This window comes from Phaethon lepturus, unplaced genomic scaffold (assembly GCF_000687285.1).
Source record: "Phaethon lepturus isolate BGI_N335 unplaced genomic scaffold, ASM68728v1 scaffold23294, whole genome shotgun sequence".
NCBI lineage: Eukaryota > Metazoa > Chordata > Aves > Phaethontiformes > Phaethontidae > Phaethon > Phaethon lepturus.
Genome location: NW_010537331.1, coordinates 6,931 through 23,372, shown reverse-complemented (window position 1 = coordinate 23,372; position 16,442 = coordinate 6,931). Strand labels below are relative to the sequence as shown.

At 38.4% G+C, this 16,442-nt stretch overlaps 1 protein-coding gene across 1 annotated transcript; it reads left to right on the top strand.

Moving 5' to 3' along the window:
• Positions 1-166: 166 nt before the first annotated feature.
• On the top strand, positions 167-16,442 carry GOLGA1 (golgin A1). The gene is made up of 22 exons (XM_010286468.1): positions 167-476; positions 2,056-2,146; positions 3,460-3,534; positions 4,038-4,135; positions 4,659-4,691; positions 5,458-5,586; positions 5,893-6,062; positions 6,467-6,578; positions 6,702-6,797; positions 7,021-7,146; positions 8,167-8,262; positions 8,710-8,805; positions 9,071-9,223; positions 9,454-9,549; positions 10,278-10,367; positions 11,604-11,706; positions 12,621-12,778; positions 13,244-13,402; positions 13,918-13,977; positions 14,791-14,961; positions 15,951-16,037; positions 16,362-16,442. Exons 1-22 carry the CDS (start codon positions 342-344, stop codon positions 16,440-16,442), a joined length of 2,415 nt encoding a protein of 804 aa, XP_010284770.1. The 5' UTR covers positions 167-341.

The following is a 16,442-nucleotide window of genomic DNA, read 5'->3' as shown; positions in this document are numbered from 1 at the left end:
CCAGCTCTGTCACGGTTTGGGTTCGGCTGGGATTTTTTTTTAAAGGGTTCTGCTCTGGGTGACTTTTTTCTTGGTGTATTATAACGGGTGTGATATTAAAAGGCATTTAGTTCTCTTTAATGGGAACAGAAATTTGTAGTGTGGAAACCGTATCTCTTTAATTGCAGGTACTGTTAGTCTGTGAAGGCTTTAATGGAACTAGAAATGCAGTAAAACAGTGGATGAGGCACAAAATCAAGCATCGGCATCTGGAAGCTTTAAACAGAGCATCCGTATATTAACGGTGTTGGAGGTAGAGCTTTTTTAATTACCTGCCTATTTCAGTGCTATAGAGCTGTAAAATGTTTGCAAAATTGAAGAAGAAGATAGCAGAAGAGGCAGCTATTGCTCCTCGGCCAGGAGGAGCTGCCAGGATACCCAGGTCTGTCAGTAAGGAGTCCATTACATCCGTGGGTGCAGACTCCGGAGATGACTTTGTAAGTTACACCTTGTTTTGGATTTTGATTTCTCTTACAGCATTTCTGTTACGGCTTTACAGACAACCATTTTAAGACTAGCATGTCGGTTGAATACATATTGTGGTGTCTTTGTAGGTGTGCATCTTAATGCATAAATGAATTATTAGCTTGAATAAACTTAAATGTAGAAGAGAAGATGGTTGTATGTTAACCGTAGTAGTTACTAGGAGGCTTATATTCCCACGTAAAACATGAGTTACAAAGCTATCTTGATACAGAGCACTGTTAAACAGGCATAAAATATTGAATAAAGCTGTAGTAACATGTAAGATACCTATTTGTAAAATTCATTACTGAAGCAATTGGAAAGCAAGCTAGACACAGGTTAGCTACGATCTTGCTATGGACCTGTGTTTACCTCTCAGCTTCCTGATGCTCTTCCTGGTCAAGCATATTGTTTATGCAACGTGTATTCAGTTTTGTTGCACTCAAAACTATTGTAGTTCCTCCGATATCTGGTTTAAACTCTCTTTCATTATAAAGTGTTGTTTAAGCAAGCTGTATGATTCCAGGAGCATGTGGGTTAAATGAAACCCTGTAATGCTCTGGCACCTCTGTCCCTTGATGGCTATCGTATTTTTTAAAACCTGGATTAAAACACAGTGTCGCGCCACTGTTGGAGACAACAGTACCCACTGTATCGCAGCGAGTTGCTTTATGATTCTGCTTGCTGTCTGCAAAATGGAGAAGTCATTTACCCGGTTGAATTTTAACTCATTTTCTCTGAAGCTCAGCTGAAATTCCAGTTCTGTTAAGCAGAAAGTTGGAACTCCTAATGTTTTGATACACTTTACAATGGCAATATGTTAGTTGTGTGTTTTTCTGATTTTTTTTTTTTTGCACTTAACAAATTCTCACTTAGAAATTTCATTTACCATCTTGTGAGTTTAGAGAACAGAAAACAAATAATGACAGTAGCGAAAGTCTTGAGTGATTTTCAGAAAACCTTCAAAAATTAGTTATTTTAGCAATACTAATTTAACTGCTCTTAATATTGATTTTTATGGAGGAAGAAAACCTTGCAGAGAGTCATGTTATGCAGCGTTAGTCTGTTATGCAGTGAATTTTACATGGAGGGACCATTGCATGGAAAGGCTGCTGTATTACACTTGAGCAAGCTTATCCCATGTGAAGAACGTTACTGCTTCTTTTCTCCTTAGTTTTCCAAAAGACTTTTGCTTTGACCCATCCTGAAACCTGTACTGTAGAGCCTGATTTTTTTCCCCCCTTTAGTCATTCTGTTCCGTTGTCTCCTCAGTAATCAGTTTGAACAAAGAGATTTCAGCTATAGCTTCTTTAAAAAGCATTGTATTTTATGGAACAGGCTAGTGTTGCAGAGCTGACTATTTAAGCCCTCACTGTTTCTCTTCTTCAGCATTTTTACACATTCTGCTGTGCTAGTACAACTTTCCACTTCATGTGAAAAACTAAAGCATTATTCCTATGTGGGGTAGTGTTTATTATCATAGAATTAATATATGGCAGGATCACTTTTTCTAAATTTTGTGAGTTACATTAATGTTTTTTTTCTACCAAGGCTTCTGATGGAAGCAGCTCTAGAGAGGATCTTTCATCCCAGTTGTTCAGAAGAAATGAACACATAAGAAAACTGGAGGTCAAGCTGTCTGGTATGTGTCTTGATACATATAAAACCCTATTGCTTTAGGAAATACTTTCCTTTGAACTTAAGTGTGTCAGTTAAAAATATATGGGTTTAGGTTTATTTGAAAATTTATTTGTAACAACCCTGTTGATTGTCGTCTAGGTAGCATCCAGTATAACTGATTTTTTTATAAAGATGACTGACTCTTTTCTGCTGATTTCATAATGCATTTATGTGATTCTTTTGAACAGCTGGGATAGTTTTCTGTCCCTGTGCTTCAAATAGTGTCTTTCCCTGCTTTTATTTTACTTTGTGTACATAACAGTTTGTTTCTCTTAGGGTCTAAGCTTTCTGATGCTGACAGTAACAGTGCTGTCCATAAAGAAGTGAACTTTGAATAAAAAGCAAGGATTCAGCATAAAATAATCTTGAAGCTTTTTTTCTTTCTAAGATAATACTTTGTTCTGTAAAGCTGCAGTAGGGACTGTGCTCTGATACTGCTTTCCATCTTTGGTGTATGGAGTGGACCAGAGACTAGGCTAAACTGTGTTATGCTGCTGCTTCTCAAAGATCACAGAAGGCCTTGGAAGGAGAGATTATAGCCAGCGCGGGATTGTTCAGTTCAAGAAAATACAGCATTCAAAGATGATTTCCCATTGCAATTTGGAAGGGTAAAGTGTTCACCTGTTTGCCTGAGGTGAACTTAAAAGTGCTGTTTGGGGCTTAGTATGAGAGAGGGAGGCTCTAAGTATCAAGAGACTTGTGCAAGCAGCCCAATCAGTAAGTAAATCCTTTCCATTGTACGTAAACTTCTCCAAGGCATGTGTGTTTTGTTTGTTTTTTAAGTCTGCCTGCCTTGTCAGTTCTGCGCAGTAGTGGTAAGAGCGTGAGATTGTTAGCCGGCCGGGAGCACCAGTCAGAACTCAGCCTCAGGGCTACTACGTGACTTGAACAAGGACGCAGGCGTCTGTGAATTGTCCCATCCTTGCATCCTCCAGTGAGAGAGACCTTTCCTAAAGAGTTAAACAGGTCGCTGTTCTTGAATGAAGTAGAAGGTGGGGATAGTTTTCCATTCTCTGTTACTGCTGTGTTTCGTGTAACTAGCACAGCTAGGACAGGTCCTCTGTCTGTACCAACCATTTATGCTATGAACAGTACAGAATTATTTGCCTGTGTTCATTGTTACGGTCACCTAAGTTTTCCTCAGCAGGATTGATTTTCTGGTTGAGAAAATCATCGTCATTTTTCCACTCATCCTTTTTTCTTTTTTTTTTCCTAAAAATTTCCTTCCCCAATGTCTGTTCATTCCTGGTCTGTGCTTCTCCCTCCTCACACAAGATTATGCTGATCAGATCCGAAACTTGCAGAAGATAAGAGAGAAGCTTGAAAATGCATTAGAAAAGCATCAGGATTGTACGTACTCTTCCTTTTTCTTTTTGGTTTTTTTTTTTTTTAAGTTGAAAACCGTTATGGTTGGAAGGAAACGAGTTTGATGTACAGATGTTTTAATCATTTCCTTTCAAACTGTGCACCTCTAGGTTGCGAAGAATTAGAACACAAGTTCTGCCTTATTTACAGCGTAAAAAGCAGCAGTAGTGTGGTGGCTGTTGAACAGAGTTGTTGTTATACTCCTTTTGCCAAATTTGGGGCTAACATGCAGGAGAGACCTTTTTGACACCTACAGTTTTGTTATAATCCAGAGAGGAACAGCACTTCTATCTTCGGTTACTTCTGGCATTTGTCCAATGTGCAAGCAGTGTGAGGTAACAAGTGGCACAGCGTTAGTGCTAAAGAGTCAAGATGGGGCTAATTACTTGCAGGAGAAGCTCTTTAAAGTTATTTATAACTTATAAAAAATTGAGAAGCAATTTTAAAAGATGAGTTTTTAATACATCTGGTTGATTCTCTGTTGATAGCCTCCATGAGGAAGTTTCAGGAACAGAATGAAGCTCACCAGGCCAGTCGAGCCAAGATGGCTGAAGGAATGGCTTTGGCTTTAGAAAAAAAGGACCAGGTAACGGAGCTTGAACAATTCAGCTTTGACTGTGGAGATCTGAGTGCATGACCTTGATGTTTTAAGCAGGTGTCACCTTTAATTGAAATAGTTGTTTGGCATTGTGTATGTTTAGCATGCCAATGTTGAAGGAAGAAGATAGTATTGAATTCAAATGCCACAAATGGTGTAGAACTTGTCATTGTTCTGACCGTTCTTACTCTTTTTGAGCCCACAACAATTGCTAATGAAAGGTTAAACTTGCACTTGTGTTTGGTAAGATTCAATTGCAGTAGACCTGTTGTCACTTTTATTTTATTTTACTTGCATAAAGCTCATGTATTCAGGTAGCATAAATGATTCCTCAATATTTATATATTAAAACACTAGCTGTCACCTTTCTTTTTGCTGATTATTTTTTTAATCATTACCACAACTTAGAATCATGTTAATACAAATTCTTCTAGTTTTGTTTTCTTACCATAATGTCCTTGAAAGTCTACAAACTGATTTTCATTTTTTTTCTCCTTCCTTTCTTGCTCAGGAGTGGATGGAAAAACTGAGTCAAGTTGAAAAGGTAATTAACCTTTGGGGTTTTTTGTTTGGGTTTCTTTTGGTGGGGTATTGCTTGGGATTTTTTTGCGTGTGTGTGTCTATTTGTAAACACCAGCCTGCATACTTCCTACAGCTCAACTTTGTTCAGCCCTTTTTATTATTTGATCTTTGTTCATTGGGAGAGGCCAGAAATTTGCTTTCGTTACCAGCCTCAATGCTTCAGGAGATATTTCTAGAATTATTTTTCAGTGGGGAAGTAAAGAATGATGCGTTATGATGAGAAAGATGTGCTTCTGTAAGGTGGAACAATAGTGTCCTTTATTATAGAGGAGGTAGCGACTTTGTCTGAGGTCTTGCAGTAGGTCATCTGTTTCATAAAATAAATGACACTATTTGGTAGGGATTTTTTTAATACAGGATTTCAGTCTTGTAGATGTTCCAGTTGTTTATCTCAGTCTATTTTATCTCTGATTATGAAGACATCAAACATGCTACTTTTTGCTGTGCATTTTTAAGAGTTCGGTAAGGTGATCGTTGGCTGCATTGTAATGAATGCAGATTTTTTTTTTTTTTTTAGATTTTTGAAGTTCAGGAATTTTGCTCCCCATTGCCTACTCCAATGGAAGAGCAAATGGAAGAATTTCTAGTTCTACATGTAGCATTGTCTGAGAGCCTTTATGGCTGCAAGATAAGATTCTTTTCCCAGAGAGTTTTAACTGACCTCCCATTGACTTGAAATGAGCGTACAGATATTCTTGGATTCCTTTTGGTTTTTGTTGGTTTATCAGGAAAAAAAAAAGCTTGAAACGCAGTTACAAGAAATGAGGGAGCAGAGTTTGAACCTTTTTCAAAAGAGAGATGAAATTGATGAACTGGAGGGCTTTCAACAGCAGGAAATTGCCAAAGTTAAACACATGGTAAGATTATTTTAAACTTTTTCTTTCTTTCCTAAAATTTCTGTTAGAATTCTGAGTTAGTGGTAGCTCTGCATTAATTTTTTTAGCCTTAATGCTTGTATACAGTCTTGGTCAGTGTCAAAAACCTAACAGTAGGTACATGCATACCATATTACATAGTTTTTTTCAACAGTGACTTTTCTGGGAGTTACTTATTATTTCACTTAATTGAGCTCGTAACTTAATAAAAGAGACAAGTTTCAGTGAGAAGATTTTATCAGTATTATCAGTCATCTGTGATGTCAAAGATAACGTTCTAATATTCAGCTTTTGAAAAAGGAAGAATCTCTGAGCAAAACAGAGCAGGAACTAGAGGTGTGCACTCGAGAGCTAACTCACGCTAAAGAGGTGCTTCAGGATGCAAGCAACGAGTCATCAGGCCTAAGGAAAGATCTTCAAGAGTTGCAGCAGCAGTTCTTGGAGCTAGAGGCACAGAGGTATGGATGTGGTGGTTCATGAGGAGCAGTGTCTTCATTTCCCTTGTATTTTTACTTCGTGTCCAGTTCTGTCTTTTTGGAAGTTTAAATGTGTAATGAGCTCACTGAATAATTGCTTCTGTTATGCCAATGTGGATGCAAATGTCAAGTTTATATTTCTTCTCAAGCTAATTAAAGTAGTACTTGTTTAGGATTTTGTAAGCTTGTTATGATGGCTTTTTTTCATAGTTTGAATGCTTAACTGTCACTTTTTGGGGAAAATGTATAATTGCGCAGTGGCTGGTTTTAGTATAAGAATATCTTGTTGATGTTGCCTAATCCATTTTAATAAGAAGCAGAGTAATCTGCTAAAGATTATTTTTCTGGAACAGTATGTCACTTTTTTTTATTCTCTTTCTGTGAAGAGATGAACTAATGACAGCTGAGACAAATGCAGAAAATAAGATCACTGCTCTGGAGTTAAGAGAACAGGAGCTACAAACTGTCATTCAGGAGCTTTCTGTAGACTTGCAAAATGTAAGTTTCAGTTAAGTGAGATTTGATTCAAAGAGCTCCTTGTCTGCAGAAGTTAGATTAGACATCAGTTATGTGTTTTTGGAAATCTAAGTTTCAAAGCAAGTAATTTCTCAAAATTTTTAGGCTCGAGTTGCTGGTTCTGGTTGTGAGAAGAGACTGGAAATGTTACAGGTGGAACATGAATCTCTGAAGGTGGAATATGAACACCACAAGCAAAAGGTTAAGTGTTTTCAGATGCCTGTGCTGTTGCCTGCTGTAAAGTTGTACATTTGGGTGATGCACTGTGAGTTTGAAATTTGGTGTCTGGAAGGTGTTTTAGCATCATATTGTCTTTTCAGATAGGACTTTTCTCTTTCTAGTGGCACTTTCTAAAGTCGAACCACAATGGATTAGCTGAAAGCTTCAGTACAAAAAAAGATTCTGTGATTTCTTGTTCTCACAGATGACTCTTGACTTTGCTGAGAGAAATAAACTCACTGAACAGCTGCAGGAAAAAGTGTCTTCCTTGGAAAAGAAGCTAGAAAGAAATCTTTCAGGGGATGAATATGTGCAGGAGCTACTCAAGGAGGTAATTACACATTTGTAGATTGCTTAAAAGTGCAATCTTTGAGATTTTTTTTTTTTTTAGGACATACCTTACCACACATGAAAAAATATATGATAATGTAATGCAGGCTCATTTGTCCCTTCAGTATATATTGGTGCACCGTCTATGCTGGACAGAATTGTGTGGGTGACACTGAGGCTGTTTATGTAGATATTGCACAGATGTCTTTATTGGTCTTTCTGCATTGTCTGTTTAGGCAACACATCTGACTGCTTAGAAGTAAAAGAGCAGCTTTTTAACATCACCACAGGAGGTAGAACAACTTGAGAGTTTTACTTGTTAATCCTTACAGAGAACAGTGCACACTTTTCCTTGTTCTTTGTCTTCCATTATCATGACTTGCAAAGCATTGGGGTAGGGAGGGGAACTGTTTTTGCACATAGGTGTACAAACAGAATGTTATATATTTATATTGGGAAAACAAGGGAAGGTATGCTCTTCCTTGGTCAGGCTTGCCTACAGGACACATCAACTCAGTGTTGCTATCATAAATGAACTTGGCTTAGTAAACTTGAGCCAGTTTAAAGTCCATGTCGGGGTAGTAAAACATTTTGGAAAGTAACTACCATAACTAGCAAATGTTTTACTTTCTTTGCTTGTGTGTTTGCTGTGATGCAGAAGTTGTTAAACTTCAAAAAAAAAAAAAAAAAAATTTCTTTTAATTCCTTAAACTTGGCCTGGGTTAGAAAATTATGACCTAGCTGCTGATTAGAGTTTACATCTGGATCATGACAGGATGCCAGTGAATTTCCCTTTCTTAATATTAATGATGTCATCCCCAGGGCAACATTATCTATGGAGTCCCTATGCAGTAGCATCAAACTTGCTGGTTGCCAAGAGCAAAGCTGTATTGCACATCAAAATAACTGTTCCATTTCAGTTTTACATTATTAATGAAATATAAAGGAAAATCTTAATTTAAAAAAATCTTATCTCTTTGTCTATCCTTCTGCTTGTTCTTTATTTCAATATAATCTTCAGAAAGCTACTCTTGAGCAGAAATTGGATGAAACCAGACAGCAGGTACTAACAGACAGAACGGATCACGCTGAGACTGTGGACCGATTGGAAACACAGGTGTGTGTTTTTCACTACAAATTCCCACTGTTTCCAGCCTGTTTATGCCCTATACCTTCTCCCCTTGCTGCATTTGTGCTTTCAGCCAAAGGTGAGACTACATGTCACATTTAGTCTTGAAAGGAAAGTCTAATTGTTCAACGTCTCTGGTCATCTCCCCACCTTCAGTGGTGGAGAAGGGCCTAGAGGTTATGAAGCTAGAGATCTCATGCATATCTTCCCTATCCTAAGGAACAAATAGTTGAAGTGCAAACATTGCTGGGGGATTAGTGATGTGGTGAATAGTTTTTGAAGTCAGCATGTATCAAGTAGGCAGTCTCTCTGAACTACATGGTTTTGTGGGTTTAATGTTTACCTTCCCCTACTGGGTCATCCCACATTCTGTACATTTTTTATAATAATGTAGATGCCAATGGATAAGCAATTCAGTGTATGGTTATATTTTAGAATAAAGAACTGGAACAAAAACTACAGATTGCAACAGAAACATTGAAAAAGAATAAAGAAGCAGCTGCTGAGCAGGATGTGAAGGTCCAGAAGTTGGTGAGTATGCTGCATGATGTTTCCTTGGCCAATAGCAGATCAGTCTTTAGCATCCCCAGAGACACTCATTTCTCTGTGTTTAATTACTCAAATGTTTTCTTGCTGTTTGTCTCCTAAACTAGTGTCAGTATACAAGTACATGACTCTGCTGCCAAAAGAATAGTGTTGCTTCATTTTGAGTATATGTCTCATGGAATCATGTCCAATTCTTGTCAGAGCTTCAAAATACTATTTTATTAACATAGTGTTCCTTATTTCTCTTAAGCAAACTGATCTAGAGGGTGAAAGACATAAACTACAGCAACAGATTTTAAGTGAGAAACATCAGTACAATCAGAAAGTTACTGGGCTGGAGTCTCAAATTGCTGCTCTTGAAACAGCTTGGGAATTTGATAAAACAGCTACTCAGCATAAGATTGTAAGTACAGAAACTGTTCAGTGGGCCATGCGAGTCTTCACAAAATGATTTTAACACAGCTGGTAGGCCTTGCATGTTGTCTGAATGTTCTTATTCAATACTCCTAGCATTATAATAGAAGATCTCACACTTGAGAACCTAAACATGAAAAAAGCATTTGATTTGTTTCATTTTTTAAACAAAGCATTAGAGTAATTGTGCTTAGTATTTAAGCAATCTTTATTTTACAGAGCCAGTTGGAAAAGGAAAATGCAAATCTTAACAGAAGCAGAGAAGAGTATGAGAGCTCTTTAAAAAAACAAGAGTCTGAATTGAACAGGCTAAAGGTAAGGGCTTAATTGGTTAGTGATGCTGGTTAAATACCGAGCCTCATTTGAGAAGCGGTTAACGGCAAAGTGTATTACATTCTCAGTACCTGAAGTCACATTACATTCAGGTTGCATGTACTTACAGCTGTAAATCATCTTTGGTACTCAGTAGAAATGCAGTTGAGGAGCATTACAAATGGCTGATCCTTTTCTGAAACAGAACGCTTGGGTCTGCCTAAATCAGGCAGAAATAATACATTCCCGTATTGTCAGGCATGAAGAGCTTTTAAATCCTGTTAGCAGTAATGAATACAAGATAGTTCAACATCAAATTCCACTCATAGCGTTCAAAACGAAAGTTAAAAACCTAAGTTGGTCAGGTACTTAAAGCTTATACTCAGTCTTTTGACTGTAATTTTAGATTGTTGCATATTTTTTTCTGTAGCTACTCTTGGATGCACAATTGGAATAAAGATCAGTTGTAGGAAGGAGCTACTTTGTAATAGAAACTTCAAGCTGAAAGATATTTTAAGCATTGCTTATGTTTGTCCTCTTACATCAGTTCTGTGTTGCTTTTACATGTGCAGATAGCAGTGCAGTAAAACAAAACAGTAACTCATTTGGAAGTGTAAATCATTGTGTTAGGACACTTGTAAATTCTAGTTGCTAATGGATTTTGGTTTAAAGATGAGAGACTGACTTGGTTTTAGTTCTCAAGTAACCTCTGAATTACTTGTGATTTGCAGAATGAATTGAGCAGCAGAGAGACTGTCAGTGTTGAAATTGCCAAAGCATTGGAAGAAACACGAAAACAAAGAGAGGAATTACAACAGCAGGTTGGTTAATACTGACAGTCTAAAATATATTGGGGTGCTCCCCACCTTTCACAGACCAGACTAGATTTGGACTTAATTATCATAACAGTCAAGAACATTAATCGAAATCGTATCTCAGCATGCAAGGCAGCAGTGGTTGCCTCAGGAAACCTGAAATTTAAGGGTGTCTGTGTAAATGCCTGCACAAGAATGTAATCGACTTATGTGAGTTATTCCATTGGAGGAATGTAAAATGCTGCTGACTGCAAAGTTAAGGATACTCATAAGTTCGTAGGCTTAAGGGTTATGGCAGGTTGTGGTAGTTGAATATGAAAAACTGAGGGGAAGACCAGGTAGTAGCAAGCGAATACATCTGCTCAGAATGAAGGTGACTGATATTTCAGAGACCTTTAAATCTGTAAGATGGTGTGTAGTCCCAGTGGGCCAGCCATCCTGAGCTATTGGCTAGTTGGCAGTTTGTTTTGAAGAAACCTACTATTTGTTCTGTTGTTCCGTTCAGTGCTTTTATCACCTCTCTGTCCCTCTGAAGCACAGAAGTTCTAAAATTGCACATTTCCTCGTAGAGAGGAGGTTGTATCCAGTAACCAAATGTAAATTCGAAGTAGTTTTGTTTTGCTCTTCTTTTATTAAAAATGGTGATGGTGGATTATGTGAGCTTGTGTTTGCTTAAACTGGGAACTGCCAACTGAGCAAGTTCGACTGAATTTAGTCCCATCTTTTGGTTTCTTTATTTTTCTGGGACTGTTGCAGATCTGTGCTTGCTTGGTCCAGCTGTGTGTAAAAGGCTGTATAAGGCGATCTTCAGTTTTGCTCAGCGGCTGTTTTACAGCTGCCACCTGCTGGTTATAAGGCAATCTGTAATTGTGGCAACAGTGTTTATCAGAAGCAAATTCTGTTCTAGCTCCTGCAGCACATTAACTTTAGTGCTTTGTAATGAGCTCAGCATCGCAGAGGTGATGCCTTCTGTGCATCTCTGGATAGATCAAACCTCCACACTGTGTTATCTGTAATGCTAATGCTGCACAAACCACTTTTTCAAGGTGTTATATTGCCTAACACAGAGCTCAGGCAGCCCCTGCTTTTGTCACTGATACAAGAATTCTTCTCCAGTCTTTCTCACAAAAAAAAAAAAAAAAGTTTCTGAACATCTGAGCTATGTTGAAATCTTTCAATGCCCTCTTCTGGTTTTATATCTTTAATGACTTCTGTTTGTTTGTTTGTTTGCCTGCTTTGAAGGTTTCACATTTGGATTCCTTACTAAAGGAAAAAGACCAGCTGATTGACGAAAAATGTGATATGCTTCTAAAACAGAAGGAAGAACTAAACCAACTCAGTCAAGGTTAGACCAAACGAGTCTACTGTATCCCAGACAGCTTTATCTAAGTACAGTTTCTAGTTCTAGGCTTGCCTGTCTATAGGTTGTAATTAATTCTAGATTTCTCTTCCGTATGTAATCTATTAGAATTTTCAAAAACTTGTATCTTTCAGTAACAGTTGTACAGGCTCTCTACTGTGTCCTTAGAAACAAAACCACTTTTTAAAATCAAGGTCTTGTGTTTATACACCATAAAATAACAAATCTTGCTGTAATTTTTGTAAATGATTATTTTGTGCAAAACACATTAAATAAATGATGCAGATCAAAACTTGCTACTTCATTGCACCACTTTAAAAACTGCACTTGCTTGAAAGATTATTTACATTCTTAAAAAGCAGCTGCAAACCAATATTCCACAGTCATACTAAAAAATTAAGTGCAGTCATCTTCATTCAGTTCCCAAGGCCTCTGTGTTTCTCCTGTGTGTTGCTGTCACTTAGGGAACAAAACTGTAGCCTCTCGCTGCACCGTTCCACTGGCTGGCGGGGGAGCGGGAGGCCGGTGGCGGGCTGTGCATCGTTAGCCATTAGTGCCCGCTGATCATTGTGCTCACAGCTCAGCCTCAAGTGCTCCTGTGCAACCGCAGCACAAGTCACACAGACTTCTGATGGGTGTCTTTTAGAGCAGATATAATCGACAATTATGTTGTTAAGTATTAAAATCACCTTGACTTTCAAAAGGTTAGGCTGCTCCTTTGCAAAAACATGCATGTGAGCTTGGGTGGCTTCAATTCTGTCATCTTTCTGTCTTTACAACAGAGCAAGGCAAAAAGGTCAGGATTTACTGTCACTGTAACCTGCTTCGTTTAAGAAAAGTAATTAGAAAATACCATTTGATTCAGTAGACTGATACTAAGCAGGTCTCTCCTTTTTTAGATCATGAAGCTGTCTTGCTGCAAATGCATCTCTTGCAGTCTGACATAGAAACAAATAATAGCCGAGCAGTGGAGAAAGAAGAAATGGCAAGAAAGGAAATGGATGAGCTGAAGTTGCAGATACAGGAGTGCCTGTTGGCCAGAGAACGTGAGAAAAATGTGAGTGCAGTTGCAAATCTGATCTGTTCAGACTTCTCAGGGAAAATAAGCAGGTGTGCAAGAGACCCCGGTGCTCTCGTGCCTGGTGATACATGCTTGGAGGTGTTTATTCTGACAACTTGGCGCATGACCTGAAACACCAGCAGTGTGGACCGCCATTATTTGTTGTTCCCCATCTTCCTAAAGGAAGCTGTTTCCTGTCAGATCTGTGACTGGTTTATGAAAGACAACCCCTTATTTTGACTCATAAAACATCTTGAGAGAATCAGTATGAAACCAATGAGACAGAGACACAAAATTAATAAGCAGGCCAGTGAGAGATGTAGCCCAACTAGATTGCCACTAAAGCACCAGCAACAGAAATAAGCAAAAAGTCTAGCTTTCTCCCCGGGAAGTATTCATGAGCTGCAAAGGTCATGATATCTCTCTGTTAAACCACAACATTCACTCTTTTCATTTTTATAGGTTTCAGAACTAGAGGAATCGACGAGAGCCTTGAACGAGCATTTCTGTTCTCCAGAAAATAGCGTGGTGGAACAGAATGGAGAGGTAGCAGCTGCAGATGTCATTCAACTTCAGAAGGACAACAGAGAGCTGGAACAGCAAATTGCTGAGAAAAACAAGGTGAACTGAAACATCAGAAACAGCTGTTAATCTTTCCCCTTTTAATTAGGAAGCCTAATAATTGGTGCTGCCCATGCTGCAGCCTTAGAAGGACAGGCTTGCCAAAACGGCAGATCCAATTTGAATCTAGTATTCTCTTGGGTAAATTTTCTTTTTCTCTGGATTGTACAAGGATCTAGCAACACTGGATAAAAACTGCAGACAGAATTGTAGGAATCCTTATCTATTTTGGAGGAAAGATGCACCAAATGATACCGTTTACAGGTTTCCTGCAGAGCCCTTTTGTGTGAATTCAGTTAACTTCCACTGTGCTGACACATGAAAGCCCAAGTATCCTGTCACATGCCTGCTAATGTGTGCAGCTAGAAAGGCAAGGCATTCAGGTTGCTTCTTCAGAGCTGTTGTTTAATGATTGTTTCTATTCATTATGCTTGTCCTGGGTTTTTCCAGATATCTGTGGGTCAGATGTGTCCTGACAGTGAATACTGTATTAACACTGTCCTTTGTGCTTACAGATGATAAAGCAGCTACAGCAAAGAATGACAGAACTCAAGAAAACCCTCCAGAAAGAGTTGGTAAGGGTTATGTTTTTCAGTCTCTTCAGCTGGCACTTACTGACAGCTCCTTGCACTACTAATTCCAAAAGCTTGACTGCTAGCTACAGTGTAATTTTTTTTACTAGGGATGCCTGCAGTTTCCTCCTGTTTGCAGGCAGTTTGGTGAACCCTTACATTAAGGAAGTACATTATTTTGGATCATCTAGTGAATGGACGGTGTGACAGGTAGCCATTGCCACTCAGCTCTTGCAATGGAGAATTTTAGCTACAGAAGACCTGTGTTTAGTAATCTTGGGCATTTAATAAATTTTTGTAGAGTGAACAACTGAGGTTTGATTGCTACTCAGCTGCCATTCAGCGAAGTTTTACCATGGGAGTGATATCTGCCCCAGGGAATGCTCCCCTTTAATCCCTCTTAAAATAGTTTTCCTTTCCAAGAAAAAATTCTTCTGTTTAAAAAAAAAAAATTGACAGAGATTTTAAAATACCCTGCTGTTGTTGGTTTTGTTCTGAGCTTGAAAATTGTTTTGGAGAAAGCCCACGTTTGAAAGACACGGAGCAGGTTAGTGATACAAGAAAATTTTGGCGTGATAGTTTCTACCATGGAGTCAGTTCCATTGTGGTTTGGGTAATGTACACATAACACTGACAGCAGCTGGCTTCTGTCGTAGACTCTAGGGAGAGGTGAAGACACTTCTCTGCTGTGATCCCATGAAGGATAAGAAGCTTGTGCTGTGGATACAAGCCCTCAGTATTAGATATCTCAGACCCAGATCCTCTCCCAGTGTCAAGCTGATAGTCTACAATGTACTTCTCTCTTACTTTTTGTAGAAAATAAGGCCTGACAGTGAGGTACCTGAAGTACGGGAAAGAGCAAATTCTGAAGTGCCTAATGCTTCTGTGACTGTCACAAACAACTCTGATTTAAACGACTCAAGAGAGATAAACTTTGAGTACCTTAAACATGTTGTACTAAAATTCATGTCCTGCCGGGAATCTGAGGTAAAGATGTACTCTTACATTCTGTTTCTAAGTCTGTCTTTCTCTAGAAACTGCCACCTGTTACCTGCTAAGGACACTTCTATGCTAGTTCCATACTTTTACACTTAAAAAGTTGTTCACTGATTCAGTACAATTAAGTAAAATAGCTAACAGTGATATGTTTGGAAGTACAGATTATTATGAACTAAAAGAAAGGGAAATACGAATTTTTAAGAGGTAGTTATGTCTAGAAGTTAAAAATCTGAAGCTGTAAGACATTCCTTCTGCACTACTCTAAAAAGCATATGGAGTACTTAATGACAGTAGTTGTACATTTAAGATGGCCAAAAAAAAACCAAAAAACCACCAAGAAAAAGACATACACCACTTGCAGCTGATCTGTAAGAGGTAGTTCCTTGTGCATTTGGAGCTCCTTCACATTCTCCACATGGTGTCAAAAAAGTTAAAGGTGAAAAAGTCATGCCAACAATATACTTTGCTCAATTGCAAGTCAGTGGGTAAGATCAAGAAGTAATTGTGCAACTCCATGGTATCCTGAGTGCTTGACTTCTTTACTAACTCCACATTGTGTTTCCCATTTAGAATATTAGTACTATAGAGTTTAACATACTTAAGTGTATATTTAAAACGGCATGATTCTTTCCTGCCCTACGTGCTGGTTTGACCAACTTTTCAAAGCTTAAAAAAACTAGGATGCCACAGGAGCCAAGCTTCTTCTCTAACTAGCTAGGCTCCCCGTTTGTCTTCTTTCCCCCAAATATGCAAATGAATGTTAAAGGACAGAAAGCCAGGAAACACAAACAGAAGAAATAAGATACAGGCCATCCTAGTCTATTGCGACTGGGGGTAACGGAAGGCTGGTGCTCTGCTCTTTGCAGTTGTGACTAAAAAGTCTGTGACCAAACCTACAGAAAAACTGTGCTGCACCATAGTCCAGAAAGTAGAGTCTGAGAGCATCATAAGCAACAAAATACTATGGTTTCTTTCAGGCATTCCATCTAATTAAAGCTGTATCTGTGTTACTGAATTTTTCACAAGAGGAAGAAAACATGCTTAAAGAAACTTTGGAGTACAAGGTAAGTGTTCTGTTCCATTTGTAGTCTCTAGCGGGACTCCCAGCAGACAGAATGAAAATTCTTCGATGCTGGGAGATCATTAAAACTATCTTTTCCAAATGCTAGCCACAATAGTAAATATAATTTATTATTAAAATGTTAGCTAATCACATACATGCATGTCAGAAAATGTCCATTTCAGTGAGGGAAATACTTTCCAGTGCTACAGCACTTCGTTCTATCAACTGATGGGGAGATGCATATGTACTATATTCTTTCTTTTTCAAATCTTCAGCTTCTTAAGCGTGAACCTAGCATAATGTGTATTGTGCTTTCCTGTCCTAGATGTCGTGGTTTGGGTCAAAGCCATCTCCTAAAGGCAGTATCCGGCCGTCTATCTCAAGCCCAAGGACACTGTGGCCTTAA

Excerpts from the sequence above, each read along its gene's own strand:
- GOLGA1 (XM_010286468.1), top strand. The coding sequence starts at position 342 with ATGTTTGCAAAATTGAAGAAGAAGATAGCAGAAGAGGCAGCTATTGCT. Across the intron at positions 6,798-7,020 it reads ATGAACACCACAAGCAAAAG|ATGACTCTTGACTTTGCTGA; the intron begins GTTAAGTGTTTT and ends TTGTTCTCACAG. Across the intron at positions 11,707-12,620 it reads ACTAAACCAACTCAGTCAAG|ATCATGAAGCTGTCTTGCTG; the intron begins GTTAGACCAAAC and ends CTCCTTTTTTAG.